The 26410-nt window shown below is 50.7% G+C and overlaps 1 protein-coding gene across 1 annotated transcript; it reads right to left on the minus strand.

Annotated features, from left to right (window-relative positions):
• Window positions 1-237: 237 nt before the first annotated feature.
• On the minus strand, window positions 238-24594 carry LOC136287429 (interferon-induced very large GTPase 1-like). The gene is made up of 4 exons (XM_066180175.1): window positions 24419-24594; window positions 23127-23676; window positions 18829-20773; window positions 238-9369 (listed from the first exon to the last, which is right to left on the minus strand). The coding sequence occupies exon 4, from the start codon at window positions 9365-9367 to the stop codon at window positions 2060-2062; it is 7308 nt and encodes a 2435-aa protein (XP_066036272.1). The 5' UTR covers window positions 9368-9369; window positions 18829-20773; window positions 23127-23676; window positions 24419-24594; the 3' UTR covers window positions 238-2059.
• Window positions 24595-26410: the final 1816 nt, after the last annotated feature.

Here is a 26410-nt window from a genome sequence, read left to right on the forward strand (position 1 = left end):
CAGGCCAGCCTTGGTTCCCAGCGCTGCCTCCCTTGGCACCTGCCACTGACATTGGTTTCCCTGGATGTTGTGCTTTGGGGCTCCCTGCCCTCTCTGCTGGCCCTGCAGACAGTGAAACTCCTCCTGGAGCAGAGACCCTGAATGGAGCAGAGCCTCTGCTGCCACAGCCCATCTCCCAGACCCTTGCCCAGTGCTTTGCCACTCAGCAGGGTCAGCACAAATGAAACAGGCACCAACTTAGGGAATAAGTGTCATTTACTGTAATGCCAAACTGCCAAGAATCACAAAAGGATGAGCTCAGCAATGCACATAATCATTACTACAAAGATTGCATACAGTGATTAAGAAAGATACATCACCAGTTACCCCAAGACTTGACCATCCTCCAGATCAGCTGTGGAGCCCCTGTCACAGCAAAGGGCTGGAGAGCCCCCCTCGGTAACTGGGAATTACTGTGGTGTGTCCACCTGCAGGCAACGAGGCTTCTGACTTCATGGTGAGAGTGTCCTGTTCTTATATTGTTCAATGAACAAGGTGACATCACTTCTAGTGCAGGAACATCTGGTTTCATTCTCCTCTTGGGTTCCTCCCAAAGCCTGGCCGGGGCTCAAGGGGGGACCAAGGGAGTTGGTCTTTGATCCTACAGTCCCAAAAAACGCCAGATATTTGATTTCATGGTCTTGTCTGATTTCTAAATATGGAGAGGTAAATACATGTTTCCCTAATGAGTACATTCATAGATCATATTGCTGATGATGCCTTATTATTAAGCAGATACATTTATAATATGGCTAATAGTATTTCTCTAATAAGCGGATAGATATAACATTAGGTGGAAACATATATGGCATTAGGTCAACTTAGGGCTCAGGCCCTGAAGTTCAGGCCTCAGGCAGTGCCTGTTGTTCGGGCCTGAGTAATTCACCCAGTGCCACCCCCTGTCCCCTGCCTGACTGCAGCACACAGAGCTCCAGTCACCCCCAGCTGTGGCTGCCCTGAACACAAAGGAGACACAGCAGCACAGTCCAAATCAACTCCTGTATCAGCAGAGCCTGCAGGGGATGAGGCTGGAGCAGCCCTTCAGCCAGCTCTCCACGAGGGCTTGGCCCTCACATTGCCAGCAGGGTTGCAGCACCTGCACAGCAAAAGCCCCCACAGCTCCCAGGGCAGAGCCAGCTGGTGCCACCTTCTCCAGAGCACGGCTCCGGCGCCACCAGCCTGCCTGGACAGCACCAGCACTGCCCCCAGGGCTGCTGCACAAGGTGCTGGCAGACAGGATTCTCCCCATGGGGCATTCCAAAGGCTTTTGCTCAGCAGAGGGGCCAAGGGCAGGAGCAGCTCCTGCCAGGGCTGAGGGCTGGAGGGAAGGGCAGCAGCCCCACGCACCTGAGCAGGAGCAGCTGCCTGGGACAGGGACACAGCACCTCAGAGACAGGGAGTGAAAGCACTGTCTGAGCCCCCGGGCAGTCATGTCACTGCTTTCCTGTACCTGGAGGAACAACAGCTCCTGCTGGGAGAACGGCCTCAGTTGATCCAGGAGGCTGCAATGAGGGAGGGAAGGATGATGCCCAAAAGCCAAGCAGCCCAGCTTGCAGCCAGCATGGAGCTGGCCTCAGGTCCCACAGCCCTTTCTCTAAGCAGGACACCTCCTTGCTGCAGGAAAACTGCCTTTGGAGCACTGTCCATTCTTGTCCCACAGCAGCTGATCCAGGGGGTGCTTGGATTGCTGCCTTTGCCCTGGCCCTGGCCCTTGGGCCCAGGCTTGGCAACGAGGCCCATTGCCCGAAGGAGGGGGTTTTGGTTTGGCTCTAGGACAAAGCAGAGGGAAATGTTTATGGCAAGAACGCAAGATGATTCTGGCTGTATCATGAAGTGAAGGAGTTTCTTGGTGACGGCCACAGTAACGTGCTTTCTTTCACCAAATTTGGGAGCAATTGGATACCATTGTCTTCATTGGGCTTGAGAGCATCATCATTGGAACTGCATTTTGTGGAGAGCCTGGTACAAAGTTCTCCTAAACTGCAAAGCCACTGTGGTTCTTCCTTCCCATGGATGTGGCCTAACACCTGTCCAGCTCGGACAATGCTTCCTGCTTGGTGATTCTCCGCCATGCCTCAGGGATTTCTCCTTTGCCGTGAAATTTCCCATTGTACAAAGCTTCCAGCTCTGTTGTGAAATGAGACACAAACCATTTCCAGTACACCTGCATGGATGAATCTGGAAGAATTTTCCAAGTGGAAAAAGGAGGTCCAGCATCACGGTATGCCATGTATGGGATCAATTCACTGTCACCAACTTTGAAAAAGCCATCACTTGCAACAAGGCTGGAACAAATATCAATGACCAGGTGGTCCGTCTCACTCCACTTGGCTCCCACAAAAGCTCGTAGGCGATGGAAGACCAGCTGATGGTCTCCATCATGTCCCTGCATGGTGTTCGTGCAGACAGCCCCACAAAACGGACACTGTTCCCAGCACCCCGAAAAATGCTCTGCCAGGATGGTGTGAGGCTGTGTTGAAAACGAGCTCATGTCAGCACCAGCAAATTCTGTCATGAGCCTGTCCCTCAGGTTACGCAGATTGTCTGCCAAGGCACTGCTCAGGAATTCAATGTCTGTGACCTCCTGGTGCTCGATGCCCTTCAGGTCACTTCTGGGCAAGCTGATCACCTCTCTCAGTTCCCTGCAAAATTCATCCAGCCAAAGAGAGACTTTGTCTTCTCTGTCCTTTCTGTCTTTGACAGTTAGGGTTGATAAAGAAACAGCTGACTGGATGTTTCCATAGAGAAGATAAAGGGAGGAAGATAAAAACTTCTTCAGTCTCCCACTCTCATCTAAACAGTGACTCTTCACTCGTGTCTCAATGTAACTCTGAAAAAACTCTTTTGGAAACTTAAGGTACTGCTTGAAATACTCAAAATCTTCTTGTTCCGCCAGGTATCTCAGGATGGAAACTTCGAGAGTGGCTCTGCTGCCCCTGAAATCTGGGAATTTGCCCTTCATGTCCTCAGCAATGTCTTTAGCCGTCCTCTCATAGACTGCCCGGCGAAGAGCTGGTTCAATCTTGTCACAAAGGAAACCAGCAAAAGTTGTGATCGAAGTGGCTCCTTGGCAGGAAATCTGGAAACACTGGAAGAAATTTTCTCTCTTGCTGCTCAGGTACAGGACTGGGTCATTTGCCTTTTGGAATGCTTCACGCATGGCTTTAAACCTCTCTGCTGCCATTTTGCACAGGTACAGAGACAACTCTATGCTGTACTCTCTGTTAAAAGTACATTTTGCATCGCAGGGAACAGAGTTCACACCTTCCTGTACTTCATTGAGTATTTCATAGATAAAACTTCGACTGTAATCGCGTTTCTCCTGTTCCTTCTTATCAATGTTTGCGTTCACACTTGCTGTGATGTTGTCTGTGATGTGCTGCAAGTTGATCACATCAGCACTGGATATGCTCGAGGGATCTGGGATGTCACCAGAATACTTTGTTTTTATGATGTGTTTCTCCATGTCAAAAAAAAATCTTTCCCCTCTGTGTTGGGGAAATGACCTGATCCGTTCATGGAAACCTGGCTCCTTAAAGTGCTCTAGAAGGACATCTTCGATTTCTGCATCGATATTCACCCGTTCTGGAGGACAAGTAGCACGGGCCACTTCGGCAATCCACTTGTTCCAGAGAAGAGTAAAGTTGTCCTTCAGTTCTCTCTCACTGAGGCTCTTCCCTTTCACAGTCACAGCCAGCTCCCTACTCCTTCTCAGGAGCTCATCTTCATAATCCAACTTCCTTGCATCCAGTTTCCTCTGCTCCTTCTGTAGCTCAAGAAGATTCTCACATTTCTTTTTCGTTTCATGAAGAAGAGTCTCTTTTAGTTCTTTCAGCTTCAGCTCTGTGCTTGATTTCCACTGCACCAGTGTCTCATATTCTTTGTCTTCCCTGAAATACTTTTCCACTTCTTTCTCAATGCCATCACTTGTCTCTTGCACCAGCCCTTCAAGCTGTTCTCTGGTCACATTTTGTAAGTCCCCATTCTGAATTTTGTTGTCCAGTCTCATCTGCACGTCTAAGATGTGACTCCTCAGCCTCCAGGTCCACTGACTAAAGGCACTTTCCAGTTTCCTGTACGCGGCATCCTTCAGGGAATTCTTGAAGCTGAAAACAAAGTTTTCATTCAGCAAAGCATTCCAAAGGTCACCAATACGATCTTTCAGGCTCGAGAACCTCAAAATGCTGCGCTGGGACTGCTTCTGGGCAGCCTGGAGGATTTTCCTCTTGAGTTGCTGGACATTCTGGCTGTAGGTGGGGTTGGGTGGTGCCATTGGGGGGTTTCCTTCCCACAGGTGAGCAAAGTAGTGAATGTGGGTCTTCACATCAAAGCCAATGACATCGCTGAAGGAGGAGATGTCACAGAATTCCTGCTGAGCAGCTACGACCGTCATTTCATCCAGCTTTTCCTGCAAACGCCTTTGTCCTTCCATGTTCTTCTCCTTGGCAGTTACTTCTCCCACATTTTGGTGGACAAAGAGGCAGCCTGGGGAAAGATTGACTTTCTTCATCCTCAGGAAAGCCTGCACAGCGATCTGGAGAACATCTTGCATTTCCGACGGATTTTCTCCAAAGATATTGATCACAGTCAAGTTGCCAACACCAATGACAAAGGTGGCCAGCTCGTTGTCATGGTTCAGGGACTGTTTATTGGCCACCTCGATGGCACGAAGTCCCTCTGTGTCAACCACCAGCACAAAATCAAAGCCCAAGTCTTGCTGCAGCTCCTCGCCCACTGGGATCAGCTGCATAAAGGCTCTGCGGGTGCATCTCCCCGCGCTGACGTTGAACTGCAGACCAAACATGGCATTCAGCAGGGTGGACTTGCCCGTGCTCTGGATGCCCAGCACGGAGAGCACAAACACTCGTTTGTCCCCCAGCCTCTCAATTAAGCTGTCAAAGATTGCTCCCACCCAGCGCAAGGGCAGGTAAGAAGCGTCCCCATCCATCAGCTCCACAGGATACCCTGAAACCATCAGCTCTGCTGCGATTTCTGGCAGTTTGACAAAATTGTAACTCTTTGTCTTCATTGAATCCAGAGCTTCATAAATTTGTCCTACCTCTCTCAGAAGGTGCTCCAGGCTGATGGATGAATCACTGATTTCATCAGAGAGGGCATCCAAGTGTCTCAGACACTGAGCATTCACACTGGTTTTTTCCTTGCTTTTCTTTCCAGTCCGGATTTCAGACCATACCTTGTGATAGTCTCTCCTCAGTTCTTCAAGTCGGTCACAAGACAGCTCATCCATAAAGACCTTCATCCACTGCAGGAAGTATTTCTTGGTAGCTGCTGGCTGGGCCTGGAGAAAGCTGAGGAATGATTTCATCAGTGGGTTGAGAGGAAAAGCTTGATCAAGTTGCTTCCCTCTTATTGCTTTCTTCTCATACTCAATTTGGCTGCGATGATGCTCAATGCTCTTGTTCCTCTTCTCCTGCAAGCGAGTGAGCTCTTTGTCCTTTTTGCACCAGTGGTACCACAGTTTTCCTTGAAGCGGCAGCAGCTGGGATTTGATCTCAGAAAGCTTCTCTTTCCTCAGAAGGTCCACCAGCTCCTTGGCCTTTGCTTTGGCTGTCAAACATGCCGGTTGATCTGCATCCACAGTGAATCCACGCTGGCGGGCTTTGTCCACACAGGCGTCCAGGCTGAAACGTGGATTAGACCCTAATTCTAGGACATCCCTGATAATTTTGGACAGCTGGTCCATCAGTTCTGCTTCATTTCTGTTCTTGATCCCTATTTTTATGTTTTTGCTGGCTTGTCCAGCTGCAACATTCTCCTTTTCCGTGAGAAGACAAACCAAAGGCCTTTGTGACTGCCACAAGCCCTGCAGAAGCTCTTTCCCCCGACTGTCCATGTGCTCCAAATCAGACACAAGAGCTACGTTGACAGCAGATATCTCCTGCAGGAACTGCAGCTGTGCTCCGTGATCCCTGGCGTCTCCATGCAGGTTACAGAAAGCCACGCAGCACTCAAAGGTGTCATCGGGGCTCCCGCGGGGGCAGTACCAGGCGATCTCCACCACCCCTTCCATCAGCAAATGCTCTCTGGTGCTGCCCCTGCAGTGGCGGTGGAAGAAAGTGTCATGTTTGCGTCTGCTCAGCAGAGCGTTCAGCAGCTGAGACTTGGAAGAGGAGGCCGAGCTGCCAATGCGGATGAAGGACACGATGGGTGTCTGGGCCTGAAAGATGAGTTTGGTGTAATTCCTTGTTCCGGCCTGCTTTCCTGACTTCCCCGCCTCTTTCCAGCTCCTTTGGATTTGGCTGAGGGCGTAGAGCAGGAACTCGATGTCTGAGGTGCACGGGTTGGGCACCAGCAGAGGCAGCGCCAGTTGGCAGAAGGCCAGCTTGGTTGCAAGGGTCTGTCTCAGGAAGTCATCAGCACAATGGAAAATGGCCATCTGCAGGTCCATGGGGTGCACAGGGCCCTCCCTGTTTGCATGTTCAGGGGCTGCTTCCTCCGAATCATTCAAAAACTGTTCAAAGGAGTCTGACTGTTGGTGCTCTATTGCTTTAGTTTGTGGCAGGGGTGCAAGTTTTGGGTTACTGTCATCCCTGCAAGTCAGGTACCTCACCCCATAATCCACGGTTAACAGCTTTTGCAAGTAGTATAATGGCAGTTCTGTGTCCTTGCTGGGCTGACTGTCCTGCAGAGATGTCTTGCAGATGGTGTGGAAATCTCCCATCCCCATTTTTCTTGGATAGTGACTTTCGAGTCCAAGGCGCTTGAGCAACTGGAGGAACGCCTGGTTTGCAATGGCTTCATTTGGTTTGGATTGGCTGCTGTCTGACTTGGACTTGGATTGACGGGGTGGCTCAGGTGTTTGAAAAGTGTCTTCCAGGTCACTGACTATGTTCTGCATCCTCTGTTGATCGCATTTGTCATCCAAGCACCCACCGATCAAGGAATGCAAGTCCCGTTCCAGCCTCTCCCAGTCCTCATCTCCACTGTGGTTTTGGAGGAGATTCTTTATCCGTGGGGACCACAAGCCTTTCATGTGATCTTCCATCAAAACTAAACGCTCCCTCTTCTGCTCAGGGGACAGCTCTTGCCTTTCGGGTGTCACAGTCAGACCCGTCAGCAGAAGGAAGGCCTCAGCTCTGTCGGCATCTTGCTCCTTCAGGTTCACGTACTCCTCAAGTGCTGCTTCCATTTCCTTGGCCATGTACTGAATTTCTGGGTGTCCAAGGAGGCGCTGGAAAGTGCTGCTTTCCACCTGGTACCCTGTGCTGGTGGCAATCAAGAGCACCAACAGTTCCATGTCCTTCTGAGCCTGTTCCTGGAGAGACTGGAGGAAGGAATAAACGGCGAGGCTGCTGGTCAGGGTGGCTTCTATCTTTGCTTCATGAATGGCAGAAGCAGAGCTTCCTGGTGCGTAGGTGACAGCATGGATGTGCTCCTTCATTTGCTTCAGTGTTTGGATGAGCTCTCTAAGCTCAGAGACTTCGAGAGGTCTGGGAAGTGCATGCTCAGTCTGGAAGATCCATTTGATAATGAAGGAAGCCTCAGGGAAGTCCTTGACAGAGTAGATGTGAGGATCCAGAAGGCTTCTCAACATTACCTTGATAGAGCTGGTGTTTTCTGGAGGTGACTCCTGGCAGCTCCGCACGGTGTTCACCAGGAAGTTCTGCAGGGCTTTGTCCGACAGGCACACGTTGATCCACACACTGGGGTTCCTGGTTTTTGCATTCAGATGATCTTTTAGCTCCATCAGCCTTTGCAGCTTCCTTTCATCCACTGCCACCTCCCAGGTCTTCACTGTCCCCAAGAAATCTCTGGCCTCTTGCCCTGCAATATCTATTTCCTTCCCAAAAATGGTGCCTACACTCTGATTTGTCAGCTCTTTGTATGCAGCCATGAGGGCTCTGCTCATCTGACCCACGGACTTGAAATCCCCTCTGTGATTGTACCGGATGACATCCCACACTGGGATCAGCTCAAAGCCACGGTCGATAACGCACCACCTTGTGTTATCAGACACGAGCCCCGTTTTCCGCTGAGGAAGAGAAGCTGTGTCTGGTGGACGCCCTGTGTACATCATGGAGAGTTGAATTGCTGTATGGGAACTCTCTCCAGCTCGCCCCAAGACACAAGTCTTTGAGCTGGATATGGGAACATCCAGGGCCCCTGCAGCACTTGCCAGGAAGCAACCATAACTCTTCCTGACAAGGCTGTTCAGTGCTTCAGTCGTTTGTTTTTTCATCTCTTCCCGCTGCTCAGCTCGGAATCCTTCCATGGACACCTTCCACCAGAATATCCCCCCAAAGTGGAGCGGACCTTGGTTTACGTGGGACCCAAACCTGCTGAAGAACCTCTCACACCTATCCAGCAGGGGGGCCTTGTCTTCCTGAGTGAAGCTCAAGAGCTGCTCCATGTCTTGCAGCTCCTGCAGAGCCACATCCGAGAGGAGAAGCTGATGCCTTTGGAAGTAGCAGGAAGCCAGAGGGATGTACTGGTACATGGTGGTGCAAAAGTAGCTCTGCTCAGAGCGGGACTGGTGGGTGTCCTGGGACTGTGAGGAGGTGCTCTGATCCACACCCGATCCCAGATTAATGCCCAAGAATGAGGCTTTGGCAGAAACGCTCATGCTGAACCCCAGCTGCTCCATGGACTTGGTGAAAGTGGATTCTGCTGCAGAGGATGAGAACTCTTTCCTCTCAAGCAGTGATCCTTGCTCTGGACTGGTGAGCTGGAATCCCTCAGGAACCCTGAGGAGCTGATCTCGCTTTGCCAGCACATCTTCAGGTCTGCTGGTTCTGTAGATGCCCTGCAGGGCCAGTCCCCCTGACGCCCATCTCAGCACCTTTGTGTCAGGAATATTCTCCCTCCTGCCTGCTGACAACTCCTGCTGCTCCAGTTGCTTCTGGATGCCCTCCAGCATATCTGCCAAGGGTTTCTCTGGTGGTGGCCAGAACTCCTTGGGAATCTCCATGGCTTGCCACAGAGTCTCTGCTTTCTCCCTCACAGCATCCTGGCTGTGGCTGCGGCTGTTGAGCATTTCTTTTAGATCCTTCAGGGCTTGTTTGGCCACTTCTTGTCTCTGCTTTGTCTTCTCCAAGTGCTCCTTCTGCACCTCTTTAGCGGTTCTTTTGTCATCTGTTATTTTCAGGAGTTTCTGGAGTGCCTTTTTTTCCCAGGGGTGCTGTACTTCACACTCCAGTTTGAGGTAGTCTCTATATTCCAGATGTTGCAGGGCTTCTCTGCACTTGATTCCCAGGATCTGTGAAGCTTTGGGCAGCCAGTATCCAGCATCCAATCCTTCCTCCTGAAATGCCTCTGCCAGGAGCTGTGCCTTTGCATCCCCCTCTTGTGTGTCCTCCTGTGAAGCCATGTCTGTGGAGGAAGAAAAGAGACTTTCCCTAAGGTGCTGTCAGAGGCCCCAGCCTCCTGGCAGAGGCTCTGCAGCAGCTGCAGCCCTGGGGATTGCTCCCAGCCGGCTGCTGGAGCCCAGCCTGGGATGGCACAAGAGCCAGGGTCCCATTCCCAGCACACTGGATGTGCCTGTTGCTCACACGCTCCCCCCACGGGCACCCCACACTCCCCAGACACACTTCCCCCACGCCCGGCACGGCCACACGGGCTCTGAGCTGTGCTCCTGCTCCAGCTGCCAGAGCAGCCCCTCCCTCGCCCCACTCACGCCTCTTGCCAGGAGCTGCTTCCTGGCACGCTCAGGGGGCCCAGCCCAGTGCAGGGGGGAAATCCACCTTGTCCCTGTCCACACCTGTGCCTGGGACATCCTGCTGGCCCACCAGGAGACACTGGAGACTTTGGGAGCCTACTCAGAGAGGTGCCCTCTGATCTGCTGCTCGTTAGCACAGAGGGTCTCGTCAGCCAAGTGCCCATTGGTGGCCATCTGGGCCAAAGCCACCACGGAGCCATTGAGCTCAAAATGTCTAGTGACAGGAGGAAAAGTGCCAGCAAACCTTCAACCCTGGCCTTGAGGGGAGCAGACTTCAGGCTGCTCAGGGGTGACTTACAGAGGGCCCCTGTGTCCTTGGTTGAAGTGTATTCTATCACCATCTTCATGAACTGTTGAAACCAGGTGAGGCAGTGCTCCCTGCCTCCTCCACTCTGGCTTATCTTCTGTTAATGGGCCATCAGCACCTTTGCTACACAGCTCACAGATAACCCCCACCTGGACTACCTCCTGTTAATGGGCCCATCAGGCCTTATCACATGACTCACCATCCCATTGTGAGATGCTCCGCCCAGAGGGAGGAACCAAGCATTCCAGCCTGGATATAAGCTGAGACTCTGAACACCAGAGGGGCGCTTACCCACTGGATTCCCAGAGGACCCGAGCTACCAGACCTTTCTACAGGATCACTGCTTCAGGAAGACCACCTCATCTGGACTGCTTCCATCACTCCGCTCAGGTTGTATTCTGACTCTGTCAGTGGTCTTTTGTATTATTGCATCTCTTTTATTTTACTTTCTTTTTTTCCTATTAAATTGTATCTCTGACTTGGAGCCTCTCATTTGTTGTACTTTCAAACCACTACACCCTGGGAAACATCTCTGAAAGGTGCTGGGTCACTTTTAATTGCAAAATCCTTGAAGGACAAGTCAATCATGGGTCACAACCAGCACAGGTTTTAGGAGGGAAAAGTCCTTCTTGCCACACTGAATTTCCTTTTATAACACATGTTATATATGTTATGGAATTAATTCGTGGGTTTATGATACATGGTATAAAGTAATTTATGTTTAAGAAATAAAAGATGTCCAGGAATTGTGTCGCCCCTGCCAGGAACAATGGAAGCAACCCATTTGCAACAGAAAGATGGGTGGCGCCCAGAGGAGATGAGTCTCCTCCTAAGATGGATCCAACAACGACCCAGTGATCAACACCCGATATGTATCTTATCTGCAACATCAAGGATGTGCATCCCAATACCTGGTTCCCGTAAATGAAATCAAGTGCTCATCCCTTCCCAGAAAGGAAGTTCAGCAGGCCGGCAGCGAGGAAAAGAGGCTACATGAATATGCAAGAAAAACATGAGGGACAAAAGAATGAGGCAACCCACTGTCCAGCCAAAAAACTGTATAAAAACGGACCCTGCCGAGGCAGAATTTGTGAATGGAGGAGGATTTGGTGCGGTAGAGACCAAATCTGAGCTTCACCCAGTGCCGATTCTGGGCTCGACACTGCATTTTGCTTGTGGCTTTCTTGGACTTTTATATCGCAATTTTTCAAAAAATTTCTTTTTTGATGAAATTGGCTGATCATTTATTACAACACATTAACTCACAGAGCTGATCAGGGACAGCCAGTCAACCTGATTTTTTTATGTTTCAGTAAAGGTTTCGGTCCTGCCTCTCCCAGGATCCCTGTGTGTCCCTTCTGAAGTACTAAGGCCTGAAGAGCAGGCCCTGACTGAGGCCAGAACAACAGGCCCTGAGTCAAAGTTGACCCCGAGATGAACCTTCAACCCCAACTTTATATATATTTGTTGGGGGGTTGGGTTTGTTCTTTTTTTTTTTACTCTAAAGAATGTTTCCCCACCCCATAAGTTACTAGGAGACTGAGTGCTGGGTGCTTAAGGGTGCTTTACCAAATCAAAGAGGTGGCCCAAAAGGGTAGGGAGGGAGAGATAAGGAGAGAGAGATAAGGAGAGGGCTGGGGGCAGCTTGTCTCTCTTGCTCTCCGCGGCCTTCGGAGACAGGACAGCCAGGCTGCTGCTTAGTGCAGTAAGAGTTCGCTGTCCCCACCGGGTCTAGTCCTGAGAAAATCTACCACCATCTGCCCGTGAGCCCCGGAACGCTGAGCTTGCCTCCTCCTGCCCTGCTGGGCCAGCCCTGTCCCCCCACCGCCGCCGTTTCCTCGGCACTGCCTTGAGGCCTTTTTGCTACGCCGTAGCCCTGCACCCCCTGCCCTGCCAGGACACGGCGGAGCTTCTGACATATCTCATTCACCCGGGATTTTCCACCATTCCAGCTTGGTGCTCTCGGAGTCCTAAGAAATTGGACTGCCCTGGGCTTTGTGAAACAAAGCCCCTCGAGGTTCCTGGTTCTGTTGTTATTATTGCTGTAGTTGTTGTTTGTTTGCCTTTGTTATACATACTAGTAAAGAACTGTTATTCCTATTCCCCACACCTCTGCCTGAAAGCCCTTTAATTTTTCTAAATTATAGTAATTCGAAGGGAGGCCCCGCCTCTCCTTGGCAGATGCCTGTGTTTCAAACCAAGACAATATTCATTAATGAGAAAAGCATCATTAGCAACATGACGGTAGGGGGGCAGAGCCAGGGGAACTGCAGTGACAGTGGGGCAGCACGGGTCCCATCCCACCACTGCCCACATCACACAGCTGCTGCTGGGGGAAGCTCAGGGCCCTGGAGAGGGGGGAGAAGCAGCGCTGGGCTTGGATCCCAGCAGGCACTGAGCCCCACCTGCAGCTCGTGTGCTCCCACCAGCGGGATGGGGACAGGAGGGGGACAGCAGAAGCAGGAAAAGCCACTGGCTCGAGATAAGGGCAGTTCAGCAGCACAGGAAAGCTGTGCGTGCTGGCAGAGCACAGGAGGGACTTCCAACACCAATTGTTTTCTTTGGGCACATGTCCAGCTGCTCCCTGGACAGCAGAGCCTCAGTGCAGGACAGCTGCTTGGGAAGGGATCTGCTGGCTCTGGGTCACTGCTGGAGCTTGTCCACTTGAGCCACCTGTCCCAGCCCTGTCCCCTCCCAAATTCTCTCCTACCAGAGCACTTCCAGCGCTTGCTTAGTCTCAGGGGTCGGGGGCTGCCCTGCACAACATTAAATCCAGCCCGGTCACACCCTGAACCTGCCCCCAGGCACCCTTGGCAGTCCCTGCTGCAACCGCTTCCCATTGCTGCAGGAACAGGGAAAAAGCTGGATGCGACAGTGTCAGTGCCCGCAGAGAGGCACTGAGCACATTAAGAGCGTAACTCGAGATCGAGCTCCTCATTGGAAGCAAACACGGGAAGCAGCAAGGCTGGCAGCAGAACCTGCCATGGCAATGCCTGCGCCCCGTTTCATGGGAACAGCCCCCCGAGAGTGTCTTCCCCAGCCCTGCCCCACGGAAAGGGGCTCTGGGAACACTGCTACCTCTGTGGGGCTGTCCCAGGGACCAGAGCGCTCTGGGTGCTGGCGCTTGGACTGTAAGAGAGGAGAATCCCACCCTCCCTGCACGGGGAGGAAGAGGAAGAACTGAGCCCCTGGGCTTGGGGACAGAGCAGGATGTGCCGTGCCTGCCCCTCATCAGCACGGAGCTGCCCTGCTCCCCAAGGAGCGGCTCGGGGGCCAGGAACCCCCAGCAGCAGTCCCATCGCTCCTGCCTTCAGGGCAGCGCAGCCATCCGGCCCCACCTCTGAGCCCGGCCCCCTCCCAGCTCAGCCCCGCAGCGCACACGGCTCCCCCGAGCTCCCCCAAAGCGGCTGCCAGCAAAGGCGGCTTCCTGCAGCCCACGGAGGAGCACACACCGCCCGCCCGCTGCCCTCGCACCCCTCTTCTCCTGCCCTGCCATCTCCCCAGCCGTGCCCCAACACCGGCAACAGGAGGCACGAGACCCACAAGATCCCGCTGCCTGCTGCTCCCGGCCCCACAGCTCATCCCCAGGGCCCTACCTTCTCCCTGCGTGCCCCGCAGCTCCTGCCATGGGAGAAGCCCAGCACAGCCCCTCTTTATGTAGCCCTCTGAACTGGGTGCGGCTTCCCCTTGAACAGGGGCAGGGGGGTAATTCCAGTAAATCAGGCTTTTTACTGTACCCCAGTGTGAAAGTGAAACCACTCTTTAGGAATCCGCTTATTTGAACAAGAGCCAAAATTCCTCCCCAGTCATGGTTTGAGTTGGCTCACAGCCAGCTCTCAGCGCTGTGCACAGACCTTTCACCTTGAACTGTGTGCTGCTACCTGGAGGGCAGCTGAGGCTCTCAGCCCTTCCTGGCGCTGGTGCTCCATCAGGAATATAGCAGCGGGGGGCACACCAGCATTGTTATAGATATATTTATGCATAAATTCATCCTTCATAAGTTTATTTACAGGTACATGATGTAGAAGTTTGCTTCAGCAGTGATAACACTGTAGTGACTGTGGTGGTGCATTCCCCCAGCTCCCTCCTTTCCAGGCTGCAGTGGGATCTGAGAAAATGCTTGTTAGGCCTTGGCCTTGAGAGCAGCACCTGGCCTCAGCTCCTCTGAGCTTATCAGAAACATTGTCTGCTCCCAGGAACTGCTAACAAGCTCCTGCTTTTCTTATGACCAGCCTTGGGAATATATTCCTCTGGCCTGAATGGCAAAGCATCACTGTGCTCACACTTTTAGAGAAAGTGCCAACACAAAATCTAGCCAGGATGAAAGACTGTTATGACTGAAGCCTGCTCTCTTGTGACCCTGTAAACAGCAGTCCAAAATGAGACCCTTTTGAGCTCTCCTGGAACCACAGTGGGATGTCACCAGCCTGCTCCCAGCCCCACAGCTCATCCCCAGGGCCTTGCCTTCTCCCTCCGTGCCCCACAGCTCCTGGGGTGGGAGAAATCCAGTCGAGCTCACCCAGCCTCGCTCTTTTGGAGGGAGCTGTTTCCCTTTTATGGGGTCTTTCAGGGAGCAACCACTGCTTTCCTCTAAGTCGTATGTTTTCCTGCAGCAGTACAAGAGTGAAACTGCTGCTGCCTGGTTTGGCGTGAAAAATTTTCTTGGTGAGAGGCAGACTCAAGTATGTTCAAGGTCTTTTCCAACATTAATGATTCTACTTTTCCATGAAAGGCAGCAAGAGCTGGGCAGAGCCTGGGGCTCCTGGCTGGAAACCACCCACCCTGCTCCCCTTAGCCTGGATCATGGAATCCCAGAACTGGACATCCTGTGCCAGGGCCTGTCCATCCTTACAGGGAGGAACTCCTTCCCAATATCCCCTCCATCCCTGTCCTCTGGCACTGGGAAGCCATTCTCTGTGTCCTGACCCTCCATGCCTTATCCCAAGTCCCTCTCCAGCTCTCCTGGAGCTCCTTTAGGCCCTGCAAGGGGCTCTGAGCTCTCCCTGGAGCCTTCTCTTCTCCAGGTGAGCAGCCCCAGCTCTGAGGAGAGGAGGGATGTGGGGAGATGCTTGTTGGTGCCATCCCATCAGCTCTGTGCTCTGAACAACCCAGGGACACCAGAGACAACCTCCAAAGCCTTCAGCCCCTGAGCTCGTGCAGGCTGGGGAGATTCCCTGGGCTGGAGCAAGGCCAAAAGAAGGAAGATGGGAAACAGGGAGCCCCAGCACAGCTCCTGCAGCCAGAACCATCCTGGCAAACCCACAGAGGATCCATTCAGAATACCCAGGGGACAACCAGGTCCAGTCCCTTGGCTCAGGGGTTGCCACCAGCAGCTCCCATCGGGTTTTCCAGAACAGGAAGGGGGCACAGATGGTGCCAGCAGCCAGGATCTGGGGTGCCAGGCCATGGGGCCAGGCTGCTCCCAAAATCTCCCTCTGCTTTTGGCACAGAAGAAACACTGATGCTCTGGGGGTGGGTTTTCTCCCTCAGCACTGGCACAAGGCTGTGGGACCACCTGGAGCAGGAAGCCACAGGGCAGGAGGGAAATGCCCTGGCTTTGGGGGATTAGAGCAACACCAGGAATGGGGTGTTCCAGTTGGAAATGATACAAAATTTTGTGTAACTTAAATCAGGGGTTTTGTTCACCTTTGCCCTGCAGGACAAAGAGCTGAAGTTTCTTTTCAAAGGACTGTTTGAGCACTGGAGGCCTGAGGAGCTTAACATCTCCACAAACTGGAGTAGCACAGAAGACACACAAAAGATAAGGACCAGCACAGAGCATCAACTCCACACAGCACCCCTGGCATGGTCAGATACACCTGGTCCAGACAAGACTGAGAAGAGAACCAAGGAATGAGGACCAAATTGGCATTGAGGCAAAGAAATTTGTAACCAGTAGGAAATCGAATTTCTACGGGTTTTGACTGTATAAAGTTTTGAGGGAAAAATCTACTCAAGATCATGTGGGATGGAATGATATTTTATGCGCAAGCCAGGCTGTGTGTGGCTGAAAAAAATTCTGTTGCAAATCCTGGCCAGAACAGCATCCTAGCCATAATAAAGCCATGCCTTGATCTCTAAAACTAAGAATGTTGTTGGAGAGCTTTTTGCTCTTCCTGCAGTGTCGGTGATATTCCCAGGAGTTGCAGCAGTCTGAGCACAGAGCCAGCAGTGGGGCAGGGCACAGCCTCCCCCTTGCACACTCACAGACACATGAACATGTGAAAATGCACACACTGAGGTGCATACCACATGCTCACACAGTTGTGCACAAAAAAGGGAAAAGGCCCTTTTCCCAATGTCCTGTTGTCAGCAAAACTGCAGGAGAGACAAAAGTCCTCCACCAACATATTTTTAGTGTTAGAGAATAAAGACATTACTTTATTATGGCCAGAATTCTGTTTTGGCCAGGATGTGCAACAGGAATCTTGTCAGCCACACATTGCCCAGCTTGTGCAGAGAAAATCATTCCATCACACATGTTCTTTCCTGGATTTTTCCCATACTTAGACAGTCAAAGCCCAGAGAAGTTCATTGGTTCAATGTTCATGAGTCCCAAGTTACAGAGTTTTTATTATTTGGTTTCCTATTGGTTATTGATCCCTTTGCCTTCCATGTTAATTAGGTTCTCATTCTTCCTTCTTTTATCTCTCTTTTCCCAGACCAGGGCTCTCTTCTTTATCTTCTGTGCTACTCCCAGGTTGTTGAGATGTTAAGCTCATCAGGCCTCGAGTGGTGAAACGGTCCTTTGAAAAAAAACTTTTCTTCGTTGAGAAAAGTGGCCACAAAATACTACCTTCGACTGTAACACTGTTAAAAATGATGTTATTCTTGCACTGAGAGCAAAAATGGGATCAAGTGATGTTTGCTGAAATGTTTTCCTCTTGGGAAATCACCCTGAATAGCCAAAAGAATTGTAGAGTTAATTGTGCACCTTTGGACCCTTCGGTTTTGGCTTTAGAGCAGGAAAATAAGAAGAAAAAGGTTCAGTTTTGTTGTTCAGTGTGTAGCATGGGACACATCTGCTCCACGCGTTTTTGTAAAGAGAAAGAAGGTTTAAATTTAGCTGCAAGCCCAGTGCATCGAGGATTAAGAGGGGCAGCTGCAGCCACAGGTAAGAAAGCAATAAATCTAAGAGAAAGTTCAGGACAAAGGTAAAAATTGCATATTGCAAGAAGGATGGACATTAGAAGTGGGAGTGTCCTCAGCTAAAACCCAGGAGTTCTCTGATCCCTCTCCTGGCAATTGCAGAGGACTTGTGAAGGGGACCACAGGCTTCCTCCTCAGCAGAGCCTCTGGTAACAGCCACACTGGGAAATGAAAAATGAGAGGTTTTGGTAGACACAGGAGCTGTTATTCAGTATTAAATACCCTGCAAGGGAAGATAAGTGATGACTCCATCACACTTGTCGGTGCCAGTGGTGTCACCGGGACTTGAAACACTCCCCTTTTTCAAGCCAATTAAGTTCTAACTGGGGAAATTATGGATAGCCTATCAATTTTTGTACCTGCCTTACTCTCCAAAACCATGATTAAGAGGAATCTCACTAGAAAAATTGGGTGTATAGATAAAGTTTCAGGAATGGGACATTCAAATCAAAAGACTTAAGAGCAATCAATAAAATAGCACAGTAGTTAACCCATACACACTCTTAACCATGCTAGAAGAAAACTGTGAAGGTTTCACTGTAATAGATTCAAAGGACATTTTTCTCTGCCCACCTTTAAGCTGTGACAGCCAGGAACTATTCACATCAGAGTGGGAAAATTCACAGACAGGATGGAACTGCCACAAGGATTTAAAAAATAGCCCCAGAGCTTTTGGGATTTAACTGGCAAAGGAATTAGAAGAGCAGAAGTCCTTTAATACACAAGGGCCTCTGTTACAGTATGTTGATGATGTCCTGCGAGGCAGGAAACTAAAGAACACGACCAAGACCTGTCGAACTGTGAAACCTTTTAAGGTTAAATAGTTACAGGCGATTGAGGGAGAACAACCAAGTGATGAAAATGACTGTGACCTACCTGGGTTTTGAGATTCTCTGAGGCCAAAGGAAAGTAAGCATGTGGCGTGAACTGTAAGGGAATGGTGTGCCTTTCTCAGGACGGTCAGGGAATGGGTCAGTAACTTTGATTATTGCTCCAACCTTTGTATGGGCTTGTAAAACTGCCCGTAAAGGTTTTATGATATGGACTGATGATACCTGGGCTGCTTTCAAACAATCAAAGAAGTTTACTCCAGATGACTGGATTTGAGGCACAGCCCGTCAGTGAACCCACACTGGGAACTGTACAGGGATGGAAGTAGCTTTGTTTGCAATGGAAAACACTTTGGGATACTCGGTGGTGACCCTGTGCAAGGTGATTGAATCCAAGGCTCCAGCGTCAGATGTTTCAGTGCAGAAGGATGAACTGGTTGCTCTAATGTGGGCATTGGAACTGAGTGAAAGAAAGTGAACATCTGGACACATTCTTTTGGTGTAGGGCATGCCCTGGAGAGAGAGTGGATTGTTATTAGCACAAGGTACATCGACCAATTGTGGGACACAAACATCACACTGACTAGAAGAGGTACAAAAACCAGCTGAGTTTGCAGAGTCCTGTGCTATAGAACACACCAGACTGATACTGAAACTGGCTGGAGAAAAGCTTTCTGACAGAGTTTTGAGTATTAGGAAGCAGCCATTCTTTATTGCAGCACTGGTTATTTGGGGGATACTTCCCCCAAGCAAGTCTGTCGAGTGCTGGATAAACAAAGCTTTTATCATCCCCACTGACTGCATATTCATTAGCTGTCCCCACTTACCTGACTTTATTTGACATAGTCACTCGCCTTACCAGAAGTGCTTATATGGTTCTTTGGGGGTCTGTTTTCAATGTCCAGTGTCATTTTTAGGGGCATGTTCCTTCACCCCTGCTTTTCAGTAAGGGCAGTATCCTTGTTTGGCATAACTTCTGCTTTGTCAGCCCTGCAGAGCTGAGCCGGCATCCTGCTCAGCTTTTGCATGAGGATAACCCTGACTTACACCCTTTATCTGTTCCTCCAAGGCTGTGCTGTTCTCCTGTCCTTATCTAGTCTCCCCTTTTCTTGAGACTAAGTTCTTTGTGGGAACCAGTCTCTTAAGATTTACATTTCCTTTTGGAGCCTAAGGCATTAAAACAGCTACAACACTGGATCTTGATGCAGGCTAAAACCATACAGCCATTATTTTGGTGGTGATTATAAACAGATCTTTTACCAAATCCAGCTGGGTACCCAGGAAGGAAGTTTGGTCCAGGTTTCTCCAAATCCCCAGGAGGTGGCATCTTGAGCTGTGCCTTGTAAAATTTAGGTTTGTTTCCACATTTCCTGGATATCTGTAGACTCTCTCCCACTTTGATCAATGAATACACAGCAACTGGACTTAAGGACAGTGCATATTCCTCCTTGGGATGCTAAAACAAGGTCTAGTGCCATTTGGTTTTGTAAAACAGCTTGTGACAAGCTCTTGACTTCTTCCCAGAGGGCTCAGGCCCTTTTAATTCTGTTTTAATTCTGGAACAATGCAGCCATGATTTTACTGTGTCCAGTTTCAAGGCAGTAAAAGGTGTCAGCAGAACTTGGAAAGGTCCCTCCCAGTTTCGCTGCAGTGGAGCAGTTCCCCAGTCATTCAAGCAGACCCAAACTCCTGGCTGGAATTCATGCCCTGGTGTGACCCGTCACGTCAGTCCAGAGATCACCACTGCTCCCTGCAAATCCTGTAAGGTTTCACTGAGAGAAATGAGGTAATTATTCAAACCCACCCCTCCTTTGAACACGTGTGTTTCCTGGAGTGCGGCACTTGGTAGGGTCGACCACAGCGCAGCTCACAGGGGTTGATTTTGCTGGTGCCCCACAGCTGAATTCTGCTTTGAAATGGAGCAACAGGTGAGGCCTGGGCCCAGGTCAAAGAAGTTTCCTGACATATTTTACCCAACTGCAATTCGATTGTAGAATTGACTCACTCCACCTGGCCACTGGTTTGGGTCCTATAAGGAGTGTGAAGATCCCAAACTATTCCCAAGGATTTCCTAAGCTGCTGTATCACTTCTGCAGCAATGTGGGAATCTCTGTGTGATGACATTCCCAAAAGTACCCCCAATCCGGGTATTATTGGATTCGACAGTACTTTAGTCACTTCCCTAACCTGGTTGGTGTGACAAGGGAAGGTTTCTGGCCACCCAGAAAAGGTATCCACCAGACCAGGAGGGATTTATACCCCCCTCCATGTCTGGGCAATTCAGTAAAATCAAACTCCCAACGTTCACCCAGAACATTCCCAGATTTTATGGCTCCCAGCGTTATTATGTCAGCCTTGTCAGGGTTGTTTCTTAAACAAACTACACTTCATTGGATTCTTGATTGCACAGTCCGAGCCATTTTAGACCCAATTATCGATTTTTGCAAACGTTTCCAAAGTTTTTCAGCACTCCAATGAGTGCCTTGGTGTTTGTCATCCCCTGTTTCACACAAGATCAGTTCTAGAACTTTTTTCTGCTTGGTTGGGGTAACTGCCCAGCCTCTTGGAGCAAATTTGGCTTCTAAGCTTCTGCTGTCCTTATCAGCTCCTGCACCAGGCAGGCTCTGCATTTTTCGGAGGGTCACAGTGATCTCGGGACTCCTCCAGCGCCAATTCCTGGATGTGTTGCTCAGTCCCAGCTGCGTTGTCCTCAAACGCCATCTCCTGTGCTCCCACAGGCTCCAGGACATCCACAGGGACATCATCTTCACTCTGGGGAGAGGGGGGAGGGTGACACTTATAAATAACTATGTAGTTGTTGGCTTTCGCTATTATATTGGCTTTTGCTAATTATTTTGATAGAGTTTTTAATCACCTTTGAACTGCTTTTGATATAGTATCAAAGTTGTCAGCCCTTTATAGTTAATCCTCTAATCCCTGTGTAGGTTATATATTTTAGTGTGATAAATAAATTATAGTTTAAGCTCTAGCAAAATATTAAAATCAAGACTATATCCTGTATATTAAAACATTAACTTTTGCAGAAGTAATTGTAGTTGTGAAATAATAACTGATGCCTTTATCTTTATAACTAACTAACAATAGTGAAATAACTAATATTGATTGAAAGTACTTGTAAAAATGGCTAGGACATCTGTAGGATAAAATAACTTTGAAAAAAAAAACCGCAGGCAAATAACACGGAAAGAACAAGGAGGAATCCACCAAAGGCCCTTTGGCTATCAGTAACTGTCAAACCACAGACCAGGGGGCCTCGTGAGGAAATAAAATGCAAAACTCTCAAAATCACATCTCCATTGTGGTACGTACTCTAAGATGAGGTCAAGGATAGAACTAAGCTAAAGAATTCCCAGAACATGTAAACTCAAAGGAATGTTTGAATATGTATAATCTTCATGAATATGCATTTGACCAACCCAATGAAAAAGTATTTTAACAAGAGTTGTTAGAACCAACTGTGTGCATCTGGCTCCAGCTGTGCACCCAGCACTGTTACTTTTGCTTTATCCCTTATTATTGGGATTCCGCAAGAGAGACGGGACCACTGAGAGACGTTTAGAGAATAATTTATTGCTGCAGTCTCATGCAAGGGTGAGAACGTCTTTGGGCCCTTGCAGCCACATGTTCATATTGCTTAGGTTTTGTTGCTTCATTGCTTTGTTAAGTTTATGTCACCCTGTTCAGCCCCGTTCACCATACATGCACACCTCCTCGAATGCTCTTCCTCCCCTTGAACCCCATTGGGTTAATTTTGCCGCAGTGTTCCACCCCTGTAATTCCATTAGTCCCTCCAGTTCCTATTTACCCCTCTGCACCACTTTTTCCTATTCCTGTTGGACCCTGACTCTCAGAACTGCCCAGTTTGTCTCGTTTATAACCCTGTGCCCTCGGCCCCCTCCTTGCTATTTGAGGCTGTGGTGTCCCTAAACCTCCACACTGCGTCCCTGGACCCCTTTGCCATTCCTGCCCGTGTTCCTGAATAAACAGCTTTCCGATCTTCAAACCAGAAGCCCATCCCTCCCCTTAGTCGTCAGCTATATTGTAGCAGTGCATCTGGGGCTCAGAGACACCAGTCCCTCTCTAGGACCCAGGCACTGCTCTCACATCGCTACAAGCTCCATCTGCTAATAATTAATCATTCTGTCCTGCTTCTAATCTCCTTGCTACCTCTTAATCAATATATATTGCTTCTATTCTAAACTCTTAATCATTATGTGTAAATATTGCTTCTATCCTTCTAACTAAATTCTTGAACGCTTTGAATTCTTTTAACCCCTTGATTCAGTTTGACACCGGCAAAGCCTGACACCCACAAAAAAAAATCTTTTCACTCATTCTCTGCTATAGATGAGCAGAGAAGGGGGAAAGAAAAAAAACTGAAGAGCTCATGAGTGAGATAAGGATTAGGAGAAAACACTAAAGGCAAAACTGGCTTAAACAGTAGAAAGAAAATGTACTAACATAATTAAAGGAGGACAATGAGAACTAAAACAAACCTTTAGAACACCTTTTCTCCTCCCTCCAGCTCCTCCTTCTTTCTCAACATCAGCACAGAGAGACAAACCATGGGAGTCTTTAGTCAGTTCCTTATTTCTAAAAATCTTTCTCCAGTTTGCTTAGGGAAAGGAGTTTCTTTTTTCTGCTGTACTGTGTACTCCTTCCCACGGGAGACAGTTCTCTGTGAACTTTTCCAGCATATTTTTCATTTTCATGAGTAGCAGTCCCCCCAGCCTGCTGCAACATGTGTCCCTCCCACAGGCAAACAGCCTTCCCACAACTGTTTTTTCATGGGTCATTAGTTCAAGGGGTATAGTCTTTTAAGGATGAGCTATTCTAGTTTAGAAGCAAGGGTCCTCTATCCCTGGAAGCAAGGGTCTTCTCTCTCTGTTCAGGTTTCTCACTAGATTACACTTTTGCAGCACCCACCCGCTCCAGTGTGAGCACTTTTTCTCACAGGCTGCCAGTGCATCTCTGCATCCCTTCATGCACTTCATTAATTACAGGGAATAACAGTTTGTTGTTTTATACTCCTCACCACGGCTAGCAGAAGAATCTTAGCTCTGACCTTTGGAGCACCACCTCCCCATCCTTCCTTTTCACTGACCTTAGTGTCTCCATGTTCTTCTCTTCATGTCTTCGCCTCTTCCTTTTCTGTGACTTCAAGGAAAATTGTTGTCCATAAGTTTGTTCTCAAGTTCTCTCAACGGAAAAGTTCTTGTAGAGCTTTGCAGCAGTGAAATGCTGATCTTGTCTGGGCTCTGTCTCGGGGAATTGCTCGCCATGCCCCTCGCTGTCGGCCACATGGCCCCGCTACTGCCACACGGGCAGTGCCAGCTGCCACAGCGCTGGCTCCATTCAGCTCCTCTCTTCATGCAGGGCACAGAAAAGGAGAAGCTGCTGCCGCCACCCCAGCTCTTCTGCCCGCAGCACAGCTGGTCAAAAGCAGCCAGGCAGGCACAGTTCACTGCAGACCGTGCCGAGACAGCCCCGGCTGCACGGGCGCTCTGGGCACTGACCCCGGCTGCATGGTCCCAGCTGCGTGGCCACTCGTGGCACTGGGATGATCCCTGGAGGCCGCGCTGGCATGTTCCCCTGGCAGCCACGACCAGATGGGCCCCGACAGTGGCCCCAGGATGACCCCAGTGGCCGCCTCGCTGCCCTCGGAAGAGAAGACGGAATGCCCATTTTATTTCCATTTTAAATACCTCATCACAGAGGCGTTACTAACTTCTCTAATTGGGCTTGCAATTTCTCTGTTGTCAGAGCCGTCAGGGGTTTGCTCTGCTGGACATAGTAGAAGCTTTGAGCAGCTTCTTTCTCAGAAGCTGCCACTGTGGCTTCTCCCGTCCCCAATAAAAGCCAGGCAGTGTTAAAGCAACAACTCCCCCTTCCCAACCTCCAGATTCCCCGGCAGTCCCCTGTCACCATCCCAGGTCTCACTACAGCACCAACCCCCGTCCCCAAACCCCTGGGTGTCAGTGCAAACCCACCAAACCCTGGGGCTCACTGCACCTCCCACGCCTTCCAAACCCGGGTTTAGGGTGTCATCGCAGTCCCCTAAAACCCTGCTGCAAAATCGCTTCAAAGCCTCCCTACCCCAAATCTCACTACAATCCCTCCCAAAACTCGGACCGCCCGACACTTCCCCTTCGCTCCCTTGAAATCTCGGGGTTCACTGCGGCCCCTCCCTCCGCCACAAACCCCGGGACTCCCTCCACACCCCGGGTCTCCCTACAGCCCCTCCGAAGATCCCAGCCCGGCCCCCAGGCCCCGCTGCAGCCTCCCCGTCCTCCATGCACCCCAACCTCCCGCAGCCGCCCCTCCCCGGCCCGGCCGCCCCTCAGCGCCCCCCTCACGGCGCCAGGCCCCGAGCCCGGCCCCCGTCAGCGCCGCTACCTTGTACTTGCTGAAGCCGGCGAGCTGCTCGGGGCTCACGTACTCCATGGCGGCGCTCCCGCTCTTCCCGCCCTTCGCAGTGCTACCGCCGCTCCCGGTGCCGGTGCCGGTGCCGCTCCCGCTCTGCCCCGCGCCGCTCCCGCTTCTGCTCCCGGCCCCGCTCCCGCGGCCGCCGCATCGGCCCACCCGGCGTGGCCGTGACGTCACCACGCCCCGCCCCGCCCCCATGGCGCCGCCTGGCGGCCGGGAGGGCCCCACGCATGAGGGGAGCGAGAAAAGCGCGAAAAAAGAGCCCCGAAAACACATCTGGCCCTGCCCCGGGTCAGCGTGCAGCGATTCTCCGTGTCCTGGCACTCCAGACCTGCTAAGAAGTCTCTCTCCGTCTCTCTTGGATCTCGTTTAGGTACCACAAAGAGCTCAAAGTTATCCCTGTACCATTCTCATCTCCCTAAGTCCTCATGGATTCCCTGTGGGAAGAGACCCTAAAGCCCATCCAGTTCCACCCCCTGCCATGGGCAGGGACACCTTCCACTGTCCCCAGTTGTTCCAAATCCCGTTCAGCCTGGCCTTGGACACTTCCAGGAATGGGGCAGCAACAGCTTCTCTGGGGAGGGAGAGAAAAGAAGGGGAGGAGGAAGAGAGCAAAAGGAGGGAGGGAAGTTAAGAGCAATACTGGTCTTCTCAGAGCCCCCCACCCGCCCTTCCGTCCCCATCCCAGCTCCTCCCATGCAGACACCCCTATCGTGAATGCTAGGAGCCCAGCTGTTTAGTGATTTCAGCTTTATTGTGAACAGTCTGAGAAGGGGGCCTGGAGGGTGTATGTACACCACTACTGCTCCCAATATGGTGTGGAGGAGGATGCCAGGTCTGTCATCTGGCAGATCTGAGTCTTCTCTCCTCACTAAAATCCCCTGGCATTCACCTAGTAATTTCAGGTTCAGGGTCCCCATGCCACTCCTGGTTCACTGTGGTCAGGGTGACGAAGGCGAGGGATCCTGACTAGAGCTTTGATGTCGTCCGATGTCCCTTCTGGTTCGAAGTGTTACTTCAGCTCTTTACCTGCACGGGGGATCATGGCTCTCGTTGTTTTTAGGGGTCTCCACTGGAAGAATTCCATCTCCCCTAAGTCCCGTGGGAATCTGACATTTCCATACTAGGTGATGTCACCTTCCTCCTCTTGGTCTTGGGTGGTTCATTATCTTGGAGGAGAGGGGAGCAGTGGGGGCCATACCCGACGGTAAGGGAATTTACACAACAACTCATTCAAACAACATCTCATTATCTTCATTAACTTATAACACTGGAACTTTGTATCAACTTTCTAACAATTTATACTCTACACCCCAGCCCTGTCCCCCTCCTTCATCAGCTCTGTCTTTCCCAGCATGTGCAGCAGACAGACCCCACTGGAGAGTTCCTGCTCCGCCTTACAGTCACACCCCAACACCAGCAGCTCTCCTTGGGACCCTGCAGGGTGCCAGAGACTAAAAAAGGTTGATAAAATTCCTGAATTTTCTATCTTTTGCCACCAAAGTTCTGGGATATTTTGACCTCTTGAGAATGTTTGGTCAGTATTTCTCCTGTGTGCCAAGCCAGAGTAAAGGCACCTCAATTTAGCCCCTTACATGTAAATGTTCTGGCTGTTACACAGGGTCACCGCACCCTTAGTCCAAACTGGTGCAGCCTGGGAGAGCTGCTGCATCCCGGTGTCACTGGAAGGCACAGCATCCAAGAATTGTTGAGGTTGGAGAAAACCTTTAAGCTGTTTGTGCTCCTCCCCACAGCAGGGCCTGCAAGGAAAGAGGTGCCAGATGATCCCAGCGAGGGAGACTTTGGCCAAGGGGTCCTGGCAGAGACAGGGAAAGGTGCAGGGAACAGTCTGGCTGTACTGCAGAGGGAGCTGGGACAGCTGGCACAGGTGAGGGACCCTGCAGCCTCCTGATACCCCAGCTCAGGCCTGAGGCCATCCCCCCTTCGTGCACTGGGTCCTCT

Source organism: Chamaea fasciata, unplaced genomic scaffold, assembly GCF_029207755.1.
Source record: "Chamaea fasciata isolate MVZ Bird 193981 ecotype frontalis unplaced genomic scaffold, bChaFas1.0.hap1 SCAF_3, whole genome shotgun sequence".
NCBI classification, from domain to species: Eukaryota; Metazoa; Chordata; class Aves; order Passeriformes; family Sylviidae; genus Chamaea; species Chamaea fasciata.

Coding starts and splice junctions, on each gene's coding strand:
- LOC136287429 (XM_066180175.1), bottom strand. CDS start 9,367: ATGGCTTCACAGGAGGACACACAAGAGGGGGATGCAAAGGCACAGCTC.